The 17511-nt window shown below is 47.1% G+C and overlaps 1 protein-coding gene across 1 annotated transcript in view; it reads right to left on the bottom strand.

Moving 5' to 3' along the window:
* slit3 (slit homolog 3 (Drosophila)) overlaps nucleotides 1–17511 on the bottom strand; it is a 170308-nt gene that overhangs the window by 18799 nt on the left and 133998 nt on the right. The window contains exons 16-27 of the mRNA XM_061235572.1: nucleotides 16710–16784; nucleotides 15640–15783; nucleotides 14006–14149; nucleotides 11970–12133; nucleotides 9624–9756; nucleotides 8546–8614; nucleotides 7373–7444; nucleotides 7083–7154; nucleotides 6087–6158; nucleotides 4555–4718; nucleotides 3975–4099; nucleotides 770–867 (exon numbers count right to left, since the gene is read on the bottom strand). Of these exons, the coding sequence (XP_061091556.1) occupies nucleotides 770–867; nucleotides 3975–4099; nucleotides 4555–4718; nucleotides 6087–6158; nucleotides 7083–7154; nucleotides 7373–7444; nucleotides 8546–8614; nucleotides 9624–9756; nucleotides 11970–12133; nucleotides 14006–14149; nucleotides 15640–15783; nucleotides 16710–16784 (1332 nt within the window). The remainder of the gene's footprint in view (nucleotides 1–769; nucleotides 868–3974; nucleotides 4100–4554; nucleotides 4719–6086; nucleotides 6159–7082; nucleotides 7155–7372; nucleotides 7445–8545; nucleotides 8615–9623; nucleotides 9757–11969; nucleotides 12134–14005; nucleotides 14150–15639; nucleotides 15784–16709; nucleotides 16785–17511) is intronic.

Raw genomic sequence — 17511 nt, 5'->3', positions numbered from 1 at the left:
AAACACAGTGCTTTCATGTTTAGCTGTACCACTTGACCGCTTGACCGCTTATCTCAAGAGAAGGGCTATCACAAGGCAACGCAATGTTGTTTTTCATCTGAACCAGAGCCAGATAACAGTCATTTTCTCTCTCTGAAGTTACTTTTTGTCCTTTTAAACAATATGTTCCAACTGAGGCTCTATACTGAGTGGTATGCGTGAGAGGGTGATTCAACGTTTAGCTACACGTCCACCTCCCCCCCTCCACGTCCGTTACCACGCCACTGGCACCACAAATCCACCGTTAGGGCGGGGCCAAAGGGAAGGCCTCAACCTCCCAGCCTTTCACTGCAATGGGAATTCATCCAGCTGTGGAACCAACTGAACTCACTCAAGACGGGACAGGAACTGGAACGAGCCGGAATGCATTTTGGCTTGTTTAGCAATCGGGCCGTATTGCACGTATTACCTCATTGATCGATGGTTGACAGGATAGACAGGCTGTATATGGGGCAGATAAGTAATTGTTTTGGATTCAAATAGTTGTCTATTCACTTAACTTTAATGAGCTTGTCTGGTGTATTGGAATTTATGAAATACGTTCAAAAAGCGCTAAACCTGTCTTCTGGTCCTCTCCTGGTGATTGCCTCAATTGCACTAGGCAAGAGCACTTGAGCACAGAAAAGTAACGATTATGTATTTGACCCAGGACTGGTATGGGGGAGGGGGTGAACTTCATTCCATCACTTCACTTCAGTGCCTTCCATCTCCACAAAATAACAAAGCACACCTGAACTGGTCCTCTTGACCGGGCTGCAAATGACAGGTTCCACCATTGACACAGGGCAGGCTAATGCAAGCGTTGATGGCGAGCTCACAATTCCGCCCCTGAGCGAGAGAGAGAGAAAGAGAGAGAGAGAGTTGAGTTTTAACACACATTTATTGTACAATAAATACAGCCCTTTGGCAACATCAAAGGCAACACCAAACCAAAATTAACAAACAAAAACAAAAGCAAAGACCAGAAAAAACAATAGAATAGACACATTTACAAAATTACACCCATTACTCCTGCCTCTACTTTGTTCTTCCTACTCAGGTACACCGCAATCTTACCCTGTCCCAGCAAGAAGTTAGCCCACTTTTTTCTATTCTTACTGCAGTGAATGCCAAAAATAAACCCACGAGCGTTAAAGACTACCCCAAGAGCAGTCACCAATGAGCGAACCACGCTTAAAAGAGGACCAAGCCTAACACAGTCCTTAAAACAGGGGAGAGAGAACGGGAGTGGGAGAGGGAGGAGTGAGAGAGGGCACACACCCCTTCATCGAGCGAACAGCACGGCACCGTGAAAACGCTTTCTCTGTAAACACGGACCCTCAGCTCCCTCCTTTGTTCTCTCTTCCAAAGCCTTCCTGCTTTCTTAAATAAGAATTCAATGACACGTTTTATTAAGAGCCGAGCCACACAGGCGTATCGGTTTCCCATTCGGGGGGCTGCTGTGCTGCGGGGCTTTTTAAATCCCCGTGAAGGCTCTCTCCGCTGTCACGTTGGCTCGCCCTGATCAAAGTCACCGTGCGGAGGCCCGCTCTCCCGCTGTCGCCGCGTTTGGTTTTCCTCACACATTTTAATTACTCTGAGGCTGAGCGCAGCCGGCCTTCCCAACGGGAGGAGTCCCGGGAACTCCGCGGGAACACCGAACGAGGCTCCGGTTATCCCACAGTGTACATACGCACAGCAACACACATATACGTACAGTGCAGCCCATATTTATTTGGACAGTTGGTACAATTTCTGTAGTCCAGTACATTAGATTTGAAATTAAACAATGAATGAGGTCAAAGTGTAGACTGTCCCCTTTCATTTTAGGGTGTTTACATCCATGTGTGTGATGCGTGTAGAAATCACATCTGCTTCAGAATGGTCAGGTGTATTCAACCGCTTCCTTAGTGCAGGTATAAGAAAATGTTCAGTGCCTAGCCTTGATTCCATGGATTTTGATTGCCTTTGGGGTCTGGTATTTGCGTTTGCCAACATGACAAACATACAACTATAGCACCAAGCTACCACCATGTTTCACAGATGAGTGAAGTGCTTTAGTTCTTGGGCAGTTCCTTTTACCTCCACAGTTGCCATGACTCTGATACAAGTCAATCTTGGTCTCATCTGTCCACAAGACCTTTTTCCAGAACTCTGCAGGCTCTTTTAGGTCCTGCCTCGCAAGCTGTAACCTGGCCATCCTATTTTTGCCACTTACTAGTGGTTTGAATTTGGCAATATAGCCACTGTAAATCTGTTTGTGAAATCTCCTGCGGAGGGCAGTCGCTGACATCCTTGGCTGACGCATACACAAATATTGTGGTCCCTGGAAGGGAAATTGGGGTTCTGCCCTTCATGCAGGTATGTTCACAGCTGTGATTCATTGCAATCACTGTAGCTGTGGCCAATTACCTCATTATTGGGCTACATAAAGGAGGCCTGGTTTTCAGACCAGGAAGGCAGATGGCTTCAGATTTGTTTTGGGAGCTGATATGTGGACACTGCTGCTGGGTACAGGTTTCTTAAATATGGCTGATTTATTTCCCTTCATTATTCCCTGTGTGTCTTTTTGGGTGCCAGATTGGACTTTTCTTGTTTTGAGTCTTGAGTTAATAAAAGGCGGTAAGCCAATCCTTATTTTGAGTTTGCACGTCTGTTCCCCGTGTGATATTGTGGACCTCCCCAGATCTGCATCAGCTGTCCTTCTGTTCGTCTAGTGAGACCATGTGGGCGTCTCTCAGTTTTTAATGTTTAAAGCGTAAGATGGCAAGATAGTAATGGAGTTTCCCATTGTTTGGTGACAAACCAGCTTGCCACCTTTCACCAGTCACCTGACAAAAAAACCCTACGTCAGCTGTGTTCGAGGCTGCAAGTTAATGTAGCTATTCGATTTCATCTGATTTTACTCAAAATATATTCCCTTTCATGGTCTGTATTTGTAAAGTAAATGTTCACAGTAAAATCTAGTCTAAAGGATTTACACATAAGATAACAAGGTACAGCCCTGGATGTTGGTCATCTCACAGCCTCACATAACTACCATCTAGTGACTAAACTTTGAAGCCATTTTGCTCAAATACATTACATTTACATTATTGGCATTTGGCAGACGCTCTTATCCAGAGTGACGTATAGTTGATTAGACTAATCAGGAGACAATCCTCCCGTGGAGTAATGCAGGGTTAAGGGCCTTGCTCAAGGGCCCAATGGCTACACCGGGGATCGAACACACACACACACACATACACACACCACGTGCACTCACATATATGCACACAGACACACACACACACACACGCACACTAAGTGGCATAGGGCTCTCACTCGGAAAGAAGGAAAGAGGGGAAGGGCACGGAGGGCCAGACAGGAGTGTGGGTTTAATTAAAAGAAGGGCCTGCGGGTCTCTCTCCCCGGCAGGCTAAAGGTTAAGCTCTTATCTGTTTTCCTGAAGTGGTACGATGACAGGAATCCCATAACTAAACAAAAGGCTGACAATTGGACTGGAGGGGCCATGGCAGAGTTGGAGGAAGGTCGCCTGGCGAGACACATGCTCCCTCTCGGTAAACAGGGGGAAAGGAATGCGAAAGCGCTGACGCCGGGGCCGAGTTAGCAACCCTGCGCTGAATTTCAATGGGCCCGCCTGATGACCTACCGTCGCCATTACCCTCACACTCTCGTGTACTCATTGTTTTGTAAATTAGCTCCACTAATTTCCTCCTTCATTTCTGCTCAGCAGAGCCACGAGCGTTCGGCGCAACATGACAAGTGAATAGAATAATACCAATATATCAAATTCCCCCGGAGAGGAAAATGCGTTCGGTTCATCACATTCATGCGATAATTGAATATGACAGATTCAAGTGCGTCCAGTTAAATTTGCAACATATTAATTTGACCTCACACGTCAGTGTGTTAGCCTGTGTAGCTAACTGGGGCTAGCAGAGGTGTGGCCTCACCTTGTAACCGAAAGGGCAGGTGCAATGGTAGGCTCCTCCGGCATCGCTAACGCACGTTCCGTTGTTCTGACAGGGCGTGGCGAGGCATGGGACGCACTTGGACATCAGACTCAAGTCCGGAGGACCTGGGAGAAATAACAAAGGCAAGAGACTGTGAGCAACCATCAACACTGATGTGTGCTTTAAACCTAGCCTGTCAATAGGACATTACTGTAATCATTACACAGGCATTATAATTCTTAGCTTATGTTTATGTTCACTGGTTTCAATGTATGCTTGCTCCTGCTACAGTATATGTACTACATAAAAAGCTACCGAATTGAGAGAAAGAGAGAAAGTGAGAGAGTGAGGGAGAATCACACTGCCTGATCCACTCACTCTGAATGTCAATACCTATTTTAAACCCCAGTTTATCCACATTTGAAAAGAAATCTTAATCTGTCTTAATCTTAGATAAATCTTGTACAGTGTTAATTGGCACCTGTGCTTGCAGAGGGCCATATATCTGGCAACTGAAAAAAGAAAGAGAGCGAGAGAGAGAGAGTAGGAGTGAATAGGAAGAAGGGCGTGCGACACTGACCCTTGCACTGGAAGCGGTTGAGAGGGGTGGTGAGCAGCAGGCGGTCGGCCATGTCGGGGGGACCGGTGCAGCGGGCGATGCCTGGCTCTTTGAACCCCGCCTTCACCCACTGGGAGAGCCAGCGCAGGTCACAGTTACAGTACAGGGGGTTAGCACCCAGGGCCCTAAAGCACAGGAGCACAGTCAGCTCATACTCAGAACATCACACACACATACACAGACACACACACACACACACACACACACACAGACACATACACACACACACACACACATACACATACGCACTCACACACACACACACACACACACACACACACACACACACACACACATACACATACGCACTCACACACACACACACACACACACACACACACACACATACACATACGCACACACACACACACACACACACACATACACATACGCACTCACACACACACACACACACACACACACATACGCACTCACACACACACACACACACACACACACACACACATACACATACGCACTCACACACACATACACATACGCACTCACACACATACGCGCACACACACACACACACACACACACACACACACACACATACACATACGCACTCACACACACACACACACACACACACACACACACACACACACACACACACACACACACACACACACACAATACAGTTACAGTACAGAGAGTTGGCACCAAGGGCCCTGGAGCACTGGAGCACTTACTCAGTTTGCTCATACTCCGCTCATAGGGCATTACACACACACACACACACCAGACCTGGGTTTTGTTTTGAATTCAAATCATTTTATACATTTGACTAAGCTTGCCTGGTGATTTGGAACAAATTAAAAATCCCAAAAGTATAAACCCTGCCCATCTGATCCTACAGAAAAATATTTAAATCCAAAACAAATACTATTTGAACCCAGGCCTGACACACACACACCCAAACACACAAAAGCACACACATACGTATGCACACCCACACACAAACTCACACGCACATGAACACATATTAATGTATACACAGCTGCACATGCATACACACACCCAGCAATCCCACAAGGCTGTTCTTTATTCTAATATTAAGCTAGCATAAGCGGAACTTTGCCACATTTTTTTTTCTGAGTCAGACAGAGGATCTTTCTTCCTGTCGTTCATAAATTAAAGTGAAACTTTTGTGTCTATCCATTCAGGGCAGAACACCCAAGCTGCTGCAGCGTGGCTGATAACTACTGACAGACAGAGAAAGAGAGAGGCAGAAAAAAAATCAATAACTCCACGTGATGAATGCCTTCTTTTCTGTCATAAAATTAACAAAGATTTCCTGTGGGGCCCACTCCTTCATTACAGAGTACAACAGAGGTTTCTGGTATTTTGAGCCTGTCTCACTTCAGGTTTCATAAAACGAAATAAAACAAGAACAGTAAAGCCCTGTACACGATATTAGGCCCCCTGTGAGGCTTTAAAGCCTGTTATTAATGTACGATCCTTGGACTTGCGCTTTGTTTCACACTCACAAATGGGACAGAGACGTCAGATGGTTGAAGGCTCCCTCCGGTATAGTTGAAAGGTCGTTTCCATGGAGAGTTCTGGGGGATGGAGCAGAAACGAGGAGAGAGAGGCGTGAGCTTGTAACTGATTAAAGATATTAAATGTCCCCCTTGCCACCTCACACATAAAAGCTGAAAGAGGGAGAGAGAGACAGAGAGAGAAACAGAGAGAGAGAGAGAGAGAGAGGGGGAGAGACCCAACCCAACCTTTAACATCGCATGACCTCTGAGGCCAGCCCACGTAAGCAATGGGTACACTGTTTCCACTCGCATTCCTTCAGCATTCATACAAAGTGAGCTTCCCCCCCCCCCACCCAACCACTGCTGTCAACTGCTTTCTCTGTCACTTGACCCCCCCAGCCACCCACCAACAGCAGGGCTCAATGTAAGTGGAAGACCATGGGACTGACAGCACTCAGCTCCGAGGCCCTGCTGCAGTGCCTCCCTCTCCCCCAGAGATTATGGGAAATGAACAAGTGACAATGATGGCTTACCGGGGGCTGCCCGGGCCCACCGCTAGCCAGGGGTGAAGAGAGCAATCCTTTTTTCAGAGGCACTTAACTCCTAACACCACCAGGGGTGGGGAGCCCCCATAATCTGCGCTGCAAAGCCTGCTGGCAAGGCTATAGCCCAGCAGAAAATTGTAGTGCGAAGCCGTTCGGTTACAGATGACTTCTGTCTCCGCGCCAAATGCGCCGCGGTCCGGACCAACCGAAATCCCAGCAAACGAGCTCGCGCTGTTTGTTTGTTTTGTTTTTTTTTCCGGCGCGGAGCCCTGCCTCGAGTTAATAAGGACTGTTCCGGGCTCTATCTTTAAGGCCCAGAGAAAGCAGTGTGCCTGCGCTTTTTTATGTTTTATTTATCTGGAGTTGTTTTGGAGCTTTTCTGCGGGGGCTGGAAGATGGATGGCGGGGAGGCAGCGAGGCGGAGGGCCATTCATCAGCGGCGGCGCGGGACTCTTACAGCAGGCGCAGGGACTTGAGCCCATCGAAGGCGTGCACAGGAATACAGCGGATCTGGTTGTAGCTCAGGATGCTGCCACCAAACAACAAGAGAGACGGGACACAAGAGACAAGCATCGCATTTTAATATGGGGTTAACGCTCGGCCGTGAAACAGATTCGGGGGTCAGAGACGGGTAAAATGTCAGTTTTAATGGTGCTAGACCTTCCCGAGGAAAAAAAAAATGGAGCGCGTATATCAATGTTATCTGCCCTGGTGGATGTGTCCGGCCTTGTTGTCATGGCAACTCACAGAGTGGAAAGCTGAGTCATGTTGTTGAAGGTGAGCGGGGCCAGGAAGCTGATGCTATTGTTGCTCAGGTCCCTGTGAGATCAGAGAGACAAAACCTGTCACATGGTGGCACCAAGCCAGACACACTCAGTCAAACTCAGAAACTTCCAAGGACATTCGCTGCCTGTCGAGAAATTAACGACTTGGTTAGCTACCGGTTAGCCGGTTTATACTACTAAATACCCATCTAGCTGCCACAGTTATATACGGTTAGCTATATAGAGCAGTTGTTTAATGTTTTAGTTAAGACCTGGCTCGTGTGCAAGGTGGTATCTCCACACAGCAGGCAGCGCGTGAGATAAAGGCATTTTAAACAAAACCGAACTAATTAAACATGGAGAATCTGCCTTGGCTGACAAAGCTTAAAGTGCAAAAAAGAGGGATGCAGGCCAATGATTCCTGTTGGACTGGAAGCAGAGCAGCTGTGAGGACCAAGGGGCATACTCACTCAGAAAAAATGATCACATTCACTTTGATTCCATTGAGGAACCCTATCTAGTTCGAGGGGTCTTTGTCGGGCAAAATAGTCTTTGTCTTTTGTTTTCACTCTTTGCACCTATGATAGGGGGTTCCATACAGAACTAAAAAGAGTTCCTCCATGGAGACATGCCAAAGAACCATTTTTTCTGAGAGTGTACATAGGAACTGCAGAGCGTAGGAGGGGCCTGGTGGTGAAGCCTAGGAAGGAACAGGAAACAGCCTCTACTGCACATGTTGAGGGCAAAAGAGCTTTCTCCCCATTGAATTAAATATAGAAAAAGAAGGTGATTTAGCAACCAAAGAAAACATCACCGGTCATTTTTCTGTGATCATAACTTTCATTATATGTATCTGTGTCCAAATGTCCATATTTTATTACATATGATATATTCTACCATATTCTACCTTCTACCACAATCTACCTTTCATATGAAACTTTCAAATTTCAAAATACCATCGGGGAACTTTTATTTGGCCTTCAAAATCTGATAAAGTGAATTCTATGTTCACTTTAATGGGAGCTTCAATGTGTTGCACTCAACATGCACAGTGCAGTCTTACTTCCACAGCTTCACAAGCTTAGGTTAGCTGATGGCACGCTAGCCTGTCTAGTTACATATGCACATCTATGGTACGAACGGTGGCGATACGTACACAAGCGAGAGCTGCTTGAGGCCGGACAGCTCCTTCGGCACGGACGACAGCTGGTTCCCTTCCAGGTATCTGAAACGCACAATTGACAAGGGGACTTTATTTCACGCCAGCTTCCTGTTTCCCATGATCCTCCAGCACCCTGCCTCATGCACAGCAGGGAGCTGGGAGAATTCAACTGCACCATTAATTAAATATAAACCTTTATTTCAAGGCCCCATAGAAGCCTCATTTCATATTAGATACAGACCATTCCGTGGCCTGTATTACGAAGCAAAATCGCTGAATTAGCAGAATAACTTTGCTGAGTAAAACCTGGAAAAGCACTTTTTAACTTTAGCACATTTTCTAGATTTGGGAGGTTTCTGGTTTTTCTCTCACTGCAGTTATCCAGCTAGCTAACAAATCCTGCTCCATAATATAGGCCCCAGGGATGACAGGGATGGAAATAACTGAATCAAACCATGAATCAAAATGGCAGCCATAGACAAGACTAAAATATTAAAATGAAGTCACACGCTGCCAAACATATGAGTACATACAGTACATTTTAAATAGGGGTGTCCAATAATGTATTTATTTATTTTTTATTCTATCAGTATATTCTAATTACATGCTCTAAAAAACAGATTTTAGCATTAATTTACGTCAAACTCATAGGTCTTCATAAAGCACAGTGATTCAATGACAATGACATTTGACGGGGTCACAACTACAATTAAAAACGTTTTATTGGATAAACCTAAAATTGTATTTAAATTTGCTGCATCAATTTTTTTAGGGGTTTTCTCAATCAAAAAATTGTAGGTTCATTCAAATTAACCTAAAAATATTGATTCGAGAAAACCTAAAAAAAATACAGGTGTAACAACTGTAAATACAATCGTAGGTTTATCCAATTAACCTCTTTAAGTGTGTGTAGGCACGAGGAGTTCAGTAACTGGGCAGTAAGATCGGCGCTCCAGCTTGTCAAGGTGAGGCCGTAAGACTCCAGCATTTCAGCGTGTGGCCGTCGCTGGTTAGGAGGCTCAGGATGTACCCAGCGGAGAGGAGGAAGGGGAGGGGGAGGAGGCGCACTCACAGCTCCGTGGTGTCCTTGGGGATGCCCTTGGGCAGCGTGCGCAGAGCGCGGTTACTGCAGCGCACCACAGTGTCTGAGCACGTGCAGGACTCCGGGCAGCGTGGGACGGGCAGGCAGCTGTTCTCCTCCGTACCTGTGAGGCACAGGAGAAAGAGAGAGGGGGAGAGTGAGGGGGAGAGATACTGTGGGCATTACCACACCGTTCGCATTGTTGTCATTAGCACAATGTTGTTTGTATTTCAAGTTGTTAGTATTCATAGTCCTGTTCCTGTTTCTGTACTGTATGTACACTTTGGCAATATCTACAAATGTATTTCATGCCAATAAAGCATTTTGAATTTCACAGACAGAGAGAGAGAGAGAGGGAGAGAGAGAGAGGGAGACAGAGAGACAGAGAGACAGAGAAACAGAGAGAGAAAGAGCAATCACGCAGCAGGTTCTATACAGGCGAGTGTCCATAGCTGCTGCATACCTGGCCAATGTCCTGAAACTCACTCAGCACTTTTGAAGGAGGGATACATCCACAAATGTACTGAAATACCCACCACCAAAGCAAGCCCAGCTGCGGGCGGAATCTTTTTTTGTCGCAACTATTAAAGGAAAAAGGGAAATACTGTACAATCATAATAAGAACTCCAGCAAACAGGAGTTAAGGATCTTGTACTAAATATTGTTCTTGGCCGGGGAGTTTCTCCATTTCCCGTTTCCCCATTTCTCCACGGTGCACACAGCCTCCTTCATACAAGGCTTTAATCTAAAGCCTGGGAGATCATATCTGCAAAGACTCGAATTGCTCGCGAGATTAAAAAGAAACAAGGAATTAAGATGTTAATGCAATGTAATGAAGTCTAGGGCCCGGTCCAACAATAACAGGCAATGAGTGTGGATGGGCAGGGCCCTGCTACAGATGAGCTCAGGAGAGGAGGGGGGAGGGGGTGGCGGTAGCTGGCAGTAACTATTTTTTAGAAATGCTGATTGGGCCACTTAAGAGCTCAGTACTCCTGAAAATGCCTTCCTGTAAATCAAAAGAGGTTTTTCTTGCCCCCCACCCCACAGTTTACAGTACTTGCAATTTCAGACTAAAAATAGGAAGGATAGTGTGTCGTTGTTATTGCAACACGTTTTTGAAGGAAAGCTAGGAAAAGTAGCCTAGACCTTCCAGTTCTTCTCCCGGAGCCAAATGGATTGTGTGCTTAGTGTTGCAGGCTGACGGATCGCTCAGCTGTTCTCCAGCCTGCCGATGGAGACGAACAGGGACCCTGTCTGCGTGAGCGGTTTGGGGCTCGTACTCCAACTCCCACTGTCCATTGCAGCCTCTTTTTTTGAAATACTTCCAAAAAAAGGGCCTTTGATTGAGCGGGTGCTGCACTGTCCGGAACTTTCTCCTGAAATTTCATTCAAGGTCTTGCTCGCTCACTCGCCCACTCAAGAAGTGGAGAGAGAGAGAGAGAGACTGGCCAGACAGAAGCCAAACCACATTTCCTTTACACAGTAAAAATTTACGGCACAGTCATGGGCCTCCAGCCCGTACAGCGCCTATGGGAAAAGCACTGCTTTCCCATAAAACAGAGACAGCAGTGAGATAATGTGCCGCTTGTTTGCCCTGCTATTTCCTGGGCCGGGCAGTGCCCTCCTCAAAACCCAAGGCCTCCCTCTCCTCAAAGGCAGGGAGGTGAGGTTGGTGAAAAGGGAGAGGCAGAGGTAGACCAGCCGAACTGTGGGAAGAGGAATTGCGGGTCCATGATGACTGGAGGAAGGAACGGATTCTGTGGCACATTTTACCCATCCAGCATGACAACATCAGAGGGGGAAAATCCAGATTCAGAAAGTAAAAGTATGCTCCAGTATTGTGTTCCACTCACCAGGATTCACTAATTAGCACAAATCTTCAGCCAGGAGGTAGAACTAATTAGTGTAATTAGAGTAATACATGGTTGGAAGAAACATGGCAGGACTTTTACTTTCCAACCCCTGGACTTCCCACCTCTGGATACCTGGAATCTGAGATGGATGTGGTGCGAGTGGCTGCCATTTCAGAGCAAAGTCAAACAATTTGCTAAACTAAGTCTCGAGTCCATTGCTCAGTTGTGTAACCTCTCCCATGTATGAAAAGTTTTTTTCTCCATATGTGTTTCTTGCATTGTTGATTTAAATTTTGCACAGGGTCATAAGAGTTTTCTACACTGTATCTGTCATTTAGTAAAACATACTAATCAATATATATTTTTTACAAACCTTTTGCATATGGGCTGCAGTGGCCTGCTGTGGCCCTAATCTGTGTAGGTGGGTGACGGAGAGTGTGAAGGAAAATGGCGGGAGGGCGGGGTGGAGGAGAGAGGGCCGTACCGTCGCAGGTGAAGTCAGGCACGGCCACGTCCTGAATGGGGATCTCCTTGAGGAAGGCGGGCTTCTGACAGCGCGGGTTTCCACTCACCACCCGCGTCTTCTTCAGCCACAGGCCCAGCCAGGCCAGGTGGCAGTCACACACGTACGGGTTGGACAGCAGGTTTCTGCAGGGGCAGCGAGGATGACAAAGAGGGACTGTCATTGCACTTCAAAAAAATGTCTGTCTTAAGTGTTTTAGTCTGGTAATTAGTCTTCAAATCTCTTTGTTGTTTACTCTGAAGTAGAAAATACTAGCTTCCCTGCTGTAAAATCCAGCTATGCCAGCTAGAAACTTGAGCTGGTCAAGCTGGTCATAAGCTGGTCTAGCTCGGTATGAGCTGGTCCACCAGCATGGTCAAGATGGCCATAAAGTTGGTCTAGCTGGGTATGTGCTGATCAACCAGCCAGTGCTGGTAGCTTATCTGAACTGGTCAACCAGCTACTTATATAATATATAGCTTGAAGTGGTCAAACCATGTCAAGCTGGGAGCTGGTCTGAACTGGTCAACCAGCTAAATCATGTCAAGCTGGGAGCTGGTCTGAACTGGTCAACCAGCTAAACCATGTCAAGCTGGGAGCTGGTCTTTTTGTTTTATTTAGCAAAAAAAGGAATAGAAATAAGATTTGAAGTCTACATATTAGACTAAAATTCTTTTTTTTAATTGCTATTTCGGTTTTTGCAGTGTGCCCCCTGACCTCGCACATGCTTGCACGCACAAGTTAGCGGAACCGCGTTGGGAGGGGTCACGCCACTGACCCCGGAGAGCCGCCGCCCTGCTGAACGCAGGTGCTGGTGAAGGGGGCCGTGGGCGGGGTCGAAGGTCGGAGGAGCTGTGAAAGCTACTTACACGCTAAACCCGGCGTGAGCAGACAAGGGAGCACTTCAGCTCAAGTGCCTCTGAAAAGGAGCTCAGAACAGGGATTTATCCCCCTACAGAAGAGACACTAACTCAGAAACCTAAACCTGACATACCAAATAATTCAGAGGGCCACAGGGCACTTGGCTTTGTGTGTACAGAGGGCCACTAGTGACAAGCACACAGTAAAAAAATGCAGGCGGGGTTAGGAGACTGAGAAGCAGGGCAGTAAAGCTGTTTGGTATATGGCTTTTCCTTTTATATTACACACTACACTGTAGATTAATTAAGTGCACTGACCTTAAAACGCACTTCATTTTCAACACCGCCTCACAGCTCAAAGAAACTGCCACCCATTAAAGCCCTCCTACTGGAAGTGTTTGGTTTTAATTATCCCCGCATATTTCACCATAAACAATGTGTCCACATAATTATCCATTATAATCCAAAACAATAAAAAAGTCCCTGTGCTTTATATCCTGGAGGCGGGATAGTAAGCAATAGTGAGCAATATAGTGAGCTTAGCAGGTCCTAAGAATTTCCTGAAGAAAATTAACAGTAAGCTCAAATATCAAGGGGGAGGCCTTTTTTTCTGTGATAATCCCAAATCTGTGTCCACAGAGTGAGCCCTGTCCTGACTGCTCCCTGTGCCCAACAGGTCTCCAGCTGTGGGAAACGCTTGCTCGGGTGGCCCGGCCCAGCCCCTGCGCTCAGACGCTCCCTGGGTTGGGAGTCGCGGCGCGGTATTTTTAGCCAGCCCGTGCCGGAGCAGATCCGGCTGCGTCAGCCGCAGGGAAATTAGAGAGCTGACGGGCCACGGGGGCTAGAGAGGGAGGGACAGGCCGAACTTCAGAAACACGATGCAGTCCTGTGCGCTGTTCACGCAGCCTCCATCCGGAGACTGAGACCGCAGCGCACTTTTCACAGCGGAATGTGTGTGTGTGTGTGTGTGTGTGTGTTGAGGGGTGGGGGATTAAATGTGTCTAGGTGAATGGTGCAGTGTTGCTAGACTGTATGGTGCAGTGGTGAATAGATGGATGGTGTACTGGTGAACAGACAGCTGGTGCAGTGGTGACTGGACGGGTGGTGTACTGGTGAATAGGTGGGTGGTGTATGGGGAAAGGAGAGTTGGAGACTCACATGGTGGACAGTGAGTGCAGCGTGGTGAAGGCCCCCGGGGCGATGGTGGAGATTCGGTTGTCGTAGAGGGAAAGCAGGCGCACAGAGCTCAGGCCAGTGAAAGTGCTGTTATCCACACAGCTGATCTGGTTACTCCTCAGCATCCTGCAGTGCACACACACACACACACACACACACACACAGACACAGCTCTTAACATACGCTTCAGGCACAAACCTGCCAATCAACTGTCAGGCTATTTGAGCAACAAGCTTATTTTCCTGCACACGGTTAATTAGCCATTCTCGGGGTCGGAAAAGGAGTCTGATGTTATCTTGCTGTTTTGACAAGGTGAGGTGTGAAATGCGGATAAATGTCACTAGCGGACGCTAGCGTGCGCCCGGGGCTAGCCGGCTAGAAAAGTGCTTCCACAGCAGTGGGCTGAGTGCTGTGGGGCTCGTATTACCCTGGTTGCTGGCTCAGAAGGGGCCCTGTAGTGCTGCCAGCCTGACTAATGCCCCATTTCCCCCCTATCTGTTCTGTTCTATTTATTTCACCTCGTACGCTGCGTCCCCAGGCAGCAATACAGAGGTATGTGGGCGATTTCGACACACGGCGAAGGGTACCCGAGCCAGGGGCCTGCTCTGTGCGTATGAGGCCTGTATCACTGCAAGGCTTCTGGGGAGTTTGTTTTGGAGCGGGCACGCTGTAGGCCGCCCGGCCTGGGGGCCTGCCTGGCAGAGGCTCAGGGGAAAGAGAGTTCTGCCAACGCTCATCAGCGATCGGGACGGTGCGAGCAGAGGTATGAGGAGGGAATTGACCCAGGGGACCGCCCCGACTCGACCGCGTCTCCCCACGACCGCCCACTGGCAGTGCCCAGACGACCGCACCATGGCACAGAGAGACAGAAGGACCAGGGGTGGCGTGGGGGTAACTATAGCGAGACGGTCCGCAGCCAAAACAATCACGGCTTCAAATCCCCACTCCATAAAAAAGGGTAAATGCAAACCAGAGCTCGCTGTGATGAAAATTCGAAAGCAGCAAATTCAGCATTAAACTCTGACAACCGGGGATCTGAGACAGGCAAACTCAATTTAGGAGCAAGCTCCTGGGATGTAAAATCCTCGAAATTCAATAGTGGGGAACCATGAGTCTATTCATTTGATTTTACGCATTTCTCCCTCTCTCCAATTCTGTTAATTAAGGGAAAAATAAGGCTCCCCAACAGCATTTCTGGTTGTTTGAAGTCATAGACTTCCTTTATTTCCTTTTGTTTTTAAAATAACAAATAAAATTAGCTCTTTAGAACAAGCGACTTGCTTCGTTTGACTCATATTCGGGGTTGGATAAACAGTATGCTTTCTGATGTGGCGTGTGTTGCTATCTTGTACAAAAAGACATTATACAATTCTGGGAAATACACAAATGTTTGTGCGCAAAATGCACGACAGAAGGATAGTGAGTGTGTGTTCATGTCCATTTAAGCATGTGTATGCAGTAGTATGAATATATCAGTGCACAGCATAAACGCATGCGTTAAGTACTCTGGCATCAGTAGGCCGGTAGTCTCTTGGCCCTTTGGTGGGAAACACACAGAGGTGGTCAGACACCGGTTAGTTAAGCTCTAGCCGTGGCCAGCAGTGGGGCCCACTCACAATGTCTTGAGGCCCGTCAGGCCCTTGAACATGCGGCCCTGCAGGGCCTGCAGCTTGTTCCCAGTCAAAAGCACTTCCTGAACGGCCCCGGCCCCGTCGAACGCCCCCTCCCGGATGTCCCGCAGCTTGTTGTTGCTCAGGTTACTGCGGAGAGGGGACAGGAGGATCATTACAGTACAGTGTGGCGACCCCCGTGGGGGAAACATGGTACAGTCCAGGTTTTTGGTAACACTTTACAGTAAGGTAACATGGCCCTGCATGAACGAATGAGGTTGTTAACTAATTAACTACTGAGTAGTTCATCTGTCCAGCTTTATGAATTTGTACATCATTAATTCAAATTAACAACTACATTAGTTTATGCCAATTCATATTGGAATGAAAAAGAAATGTCCAATCAACTGTGGTTTGACAGGTTAACTAAGCTCTTCCCACAAATTATCCTGTTTTAAGCCGTTTAAAACTGAAGGCAAACTGTAGTATTCAAATACTGATTAAAAAATTATTTAAATAAACAAATAAAGCTGAAAATGAGGTGTAATGCCCTATGATTATTATATCCTATTACCAATCAGGACATATAGATGAAACGCATCACATTGATAAGGTATATAGATAGTACTTTATATCACGTAGTATACTGTATAAATTCTATGCTTTGTGGTATACATTTGCTGATGTACTTGGTAATGTCTGATTCACCAGCACCATGATTGCACACAACTGTATTGTAATCCTTTTGTAAAATGCAAAGGAGAAGTTCAGATGTGGTCGATTTATACGTCTTTGAGGCTGCTATATGGTGAGCAATTTCACGCCTAATAAATCACTGCGCTTGTTTTTCACCAGGCGAGCATTTCCACCCTTATGGCTGGCCACAAATATTGCCTGATGGTAAATCATGCGCTCTCTCTCATTCAGATAGAATATTCCATGGTTTTCTCTCCCCGGCACTATTCTGCTCCCTGCATATGAAGCTGTCCAAATAAACCTCCTGGCTAGATATCCCGCTCTGACAGAACAATTTGGCAGCTTTTAAAATGGAAACGGAGGTACGGATGCAGACATACATCTTACGCAGGTTCGGAAGCTTCTTAAAGGTCCCTGTGGCCTCTAAGATGGAGATTTCATTGTCGTTCAGGCGCCTGGTTGGAGAGAGAGAGAGAAAGCGAGAGCGAGAGAAATTGAGTGAGGAAGAGAACAGAAGGTGGGATGAAGGTTATTAGTAATTGAAGGACAGAAAGTATGCTCTGAAAAAACTGGCAGGGACATTTTTCTTCTCTTCAAGACAGTAAACATGAGGTAATACAGGTCTGCGACACATTTTCAGCCGGGTGGTGAACATTAAAACACATTTCAACCAAAAACAATGCAAAACAAAAAATTCAATTTCCAGGAGAAACACACGCTGAATATAAAATGGCTGCCGTCATTTCTCTTCACGAGCTGAAGCTTCCGCTCACGCTCCGGTCCCAGCGTGTTTCCGACCTGCTGCACACGGATGAATGCCATCGCTTCACATAAAGCAGCTCGGGGGGACGGGGAGGAAGAGGAGGAGAGGGAGGGAGAGAGCGAAACCCCAGGCGGAAAAGGGTTTGTCCCTGAAATGATGAGTGCGTGGAACCAGGTCTCCTGGGCTTCGACCTTTCCTGATTTCCCCTGATGCAGCACGCCTTCAGAAAGCTGACCGAACGCAAAAGTGCCCCTCCGCAGTATTCCTGGCGACGGAAAGCTCTAGAAATAAGTGACATGAGGCCAATGCGGGCTGTGGATGAGAACGCCGTGTGAGTGATTTGAAGAGGTTATGGGGCGGGAGAGGAGGGTGGAAAAAAAGCTGACATGTCCTTCGCTGGGCTGAGAAGGGCAACATGT

This window comes from Conger conger, chromosome 3 (assembly GCF_963514075.1).
Source record: "Conger conger chromosome 3, fConCon1.1, whole genome shotgun sequence".
In the NCBI taxonomy this organism is placed as follows: Eukaryota; Metazoa; Chordata; class Actinopteri; order Anguilliformes; family Congridae; genus Conger; species Conger conger.
Note: the sequence above shows the minus strand (reverse complement) of the source record. Positions and strands in the feature narration are given on the sequence as shown.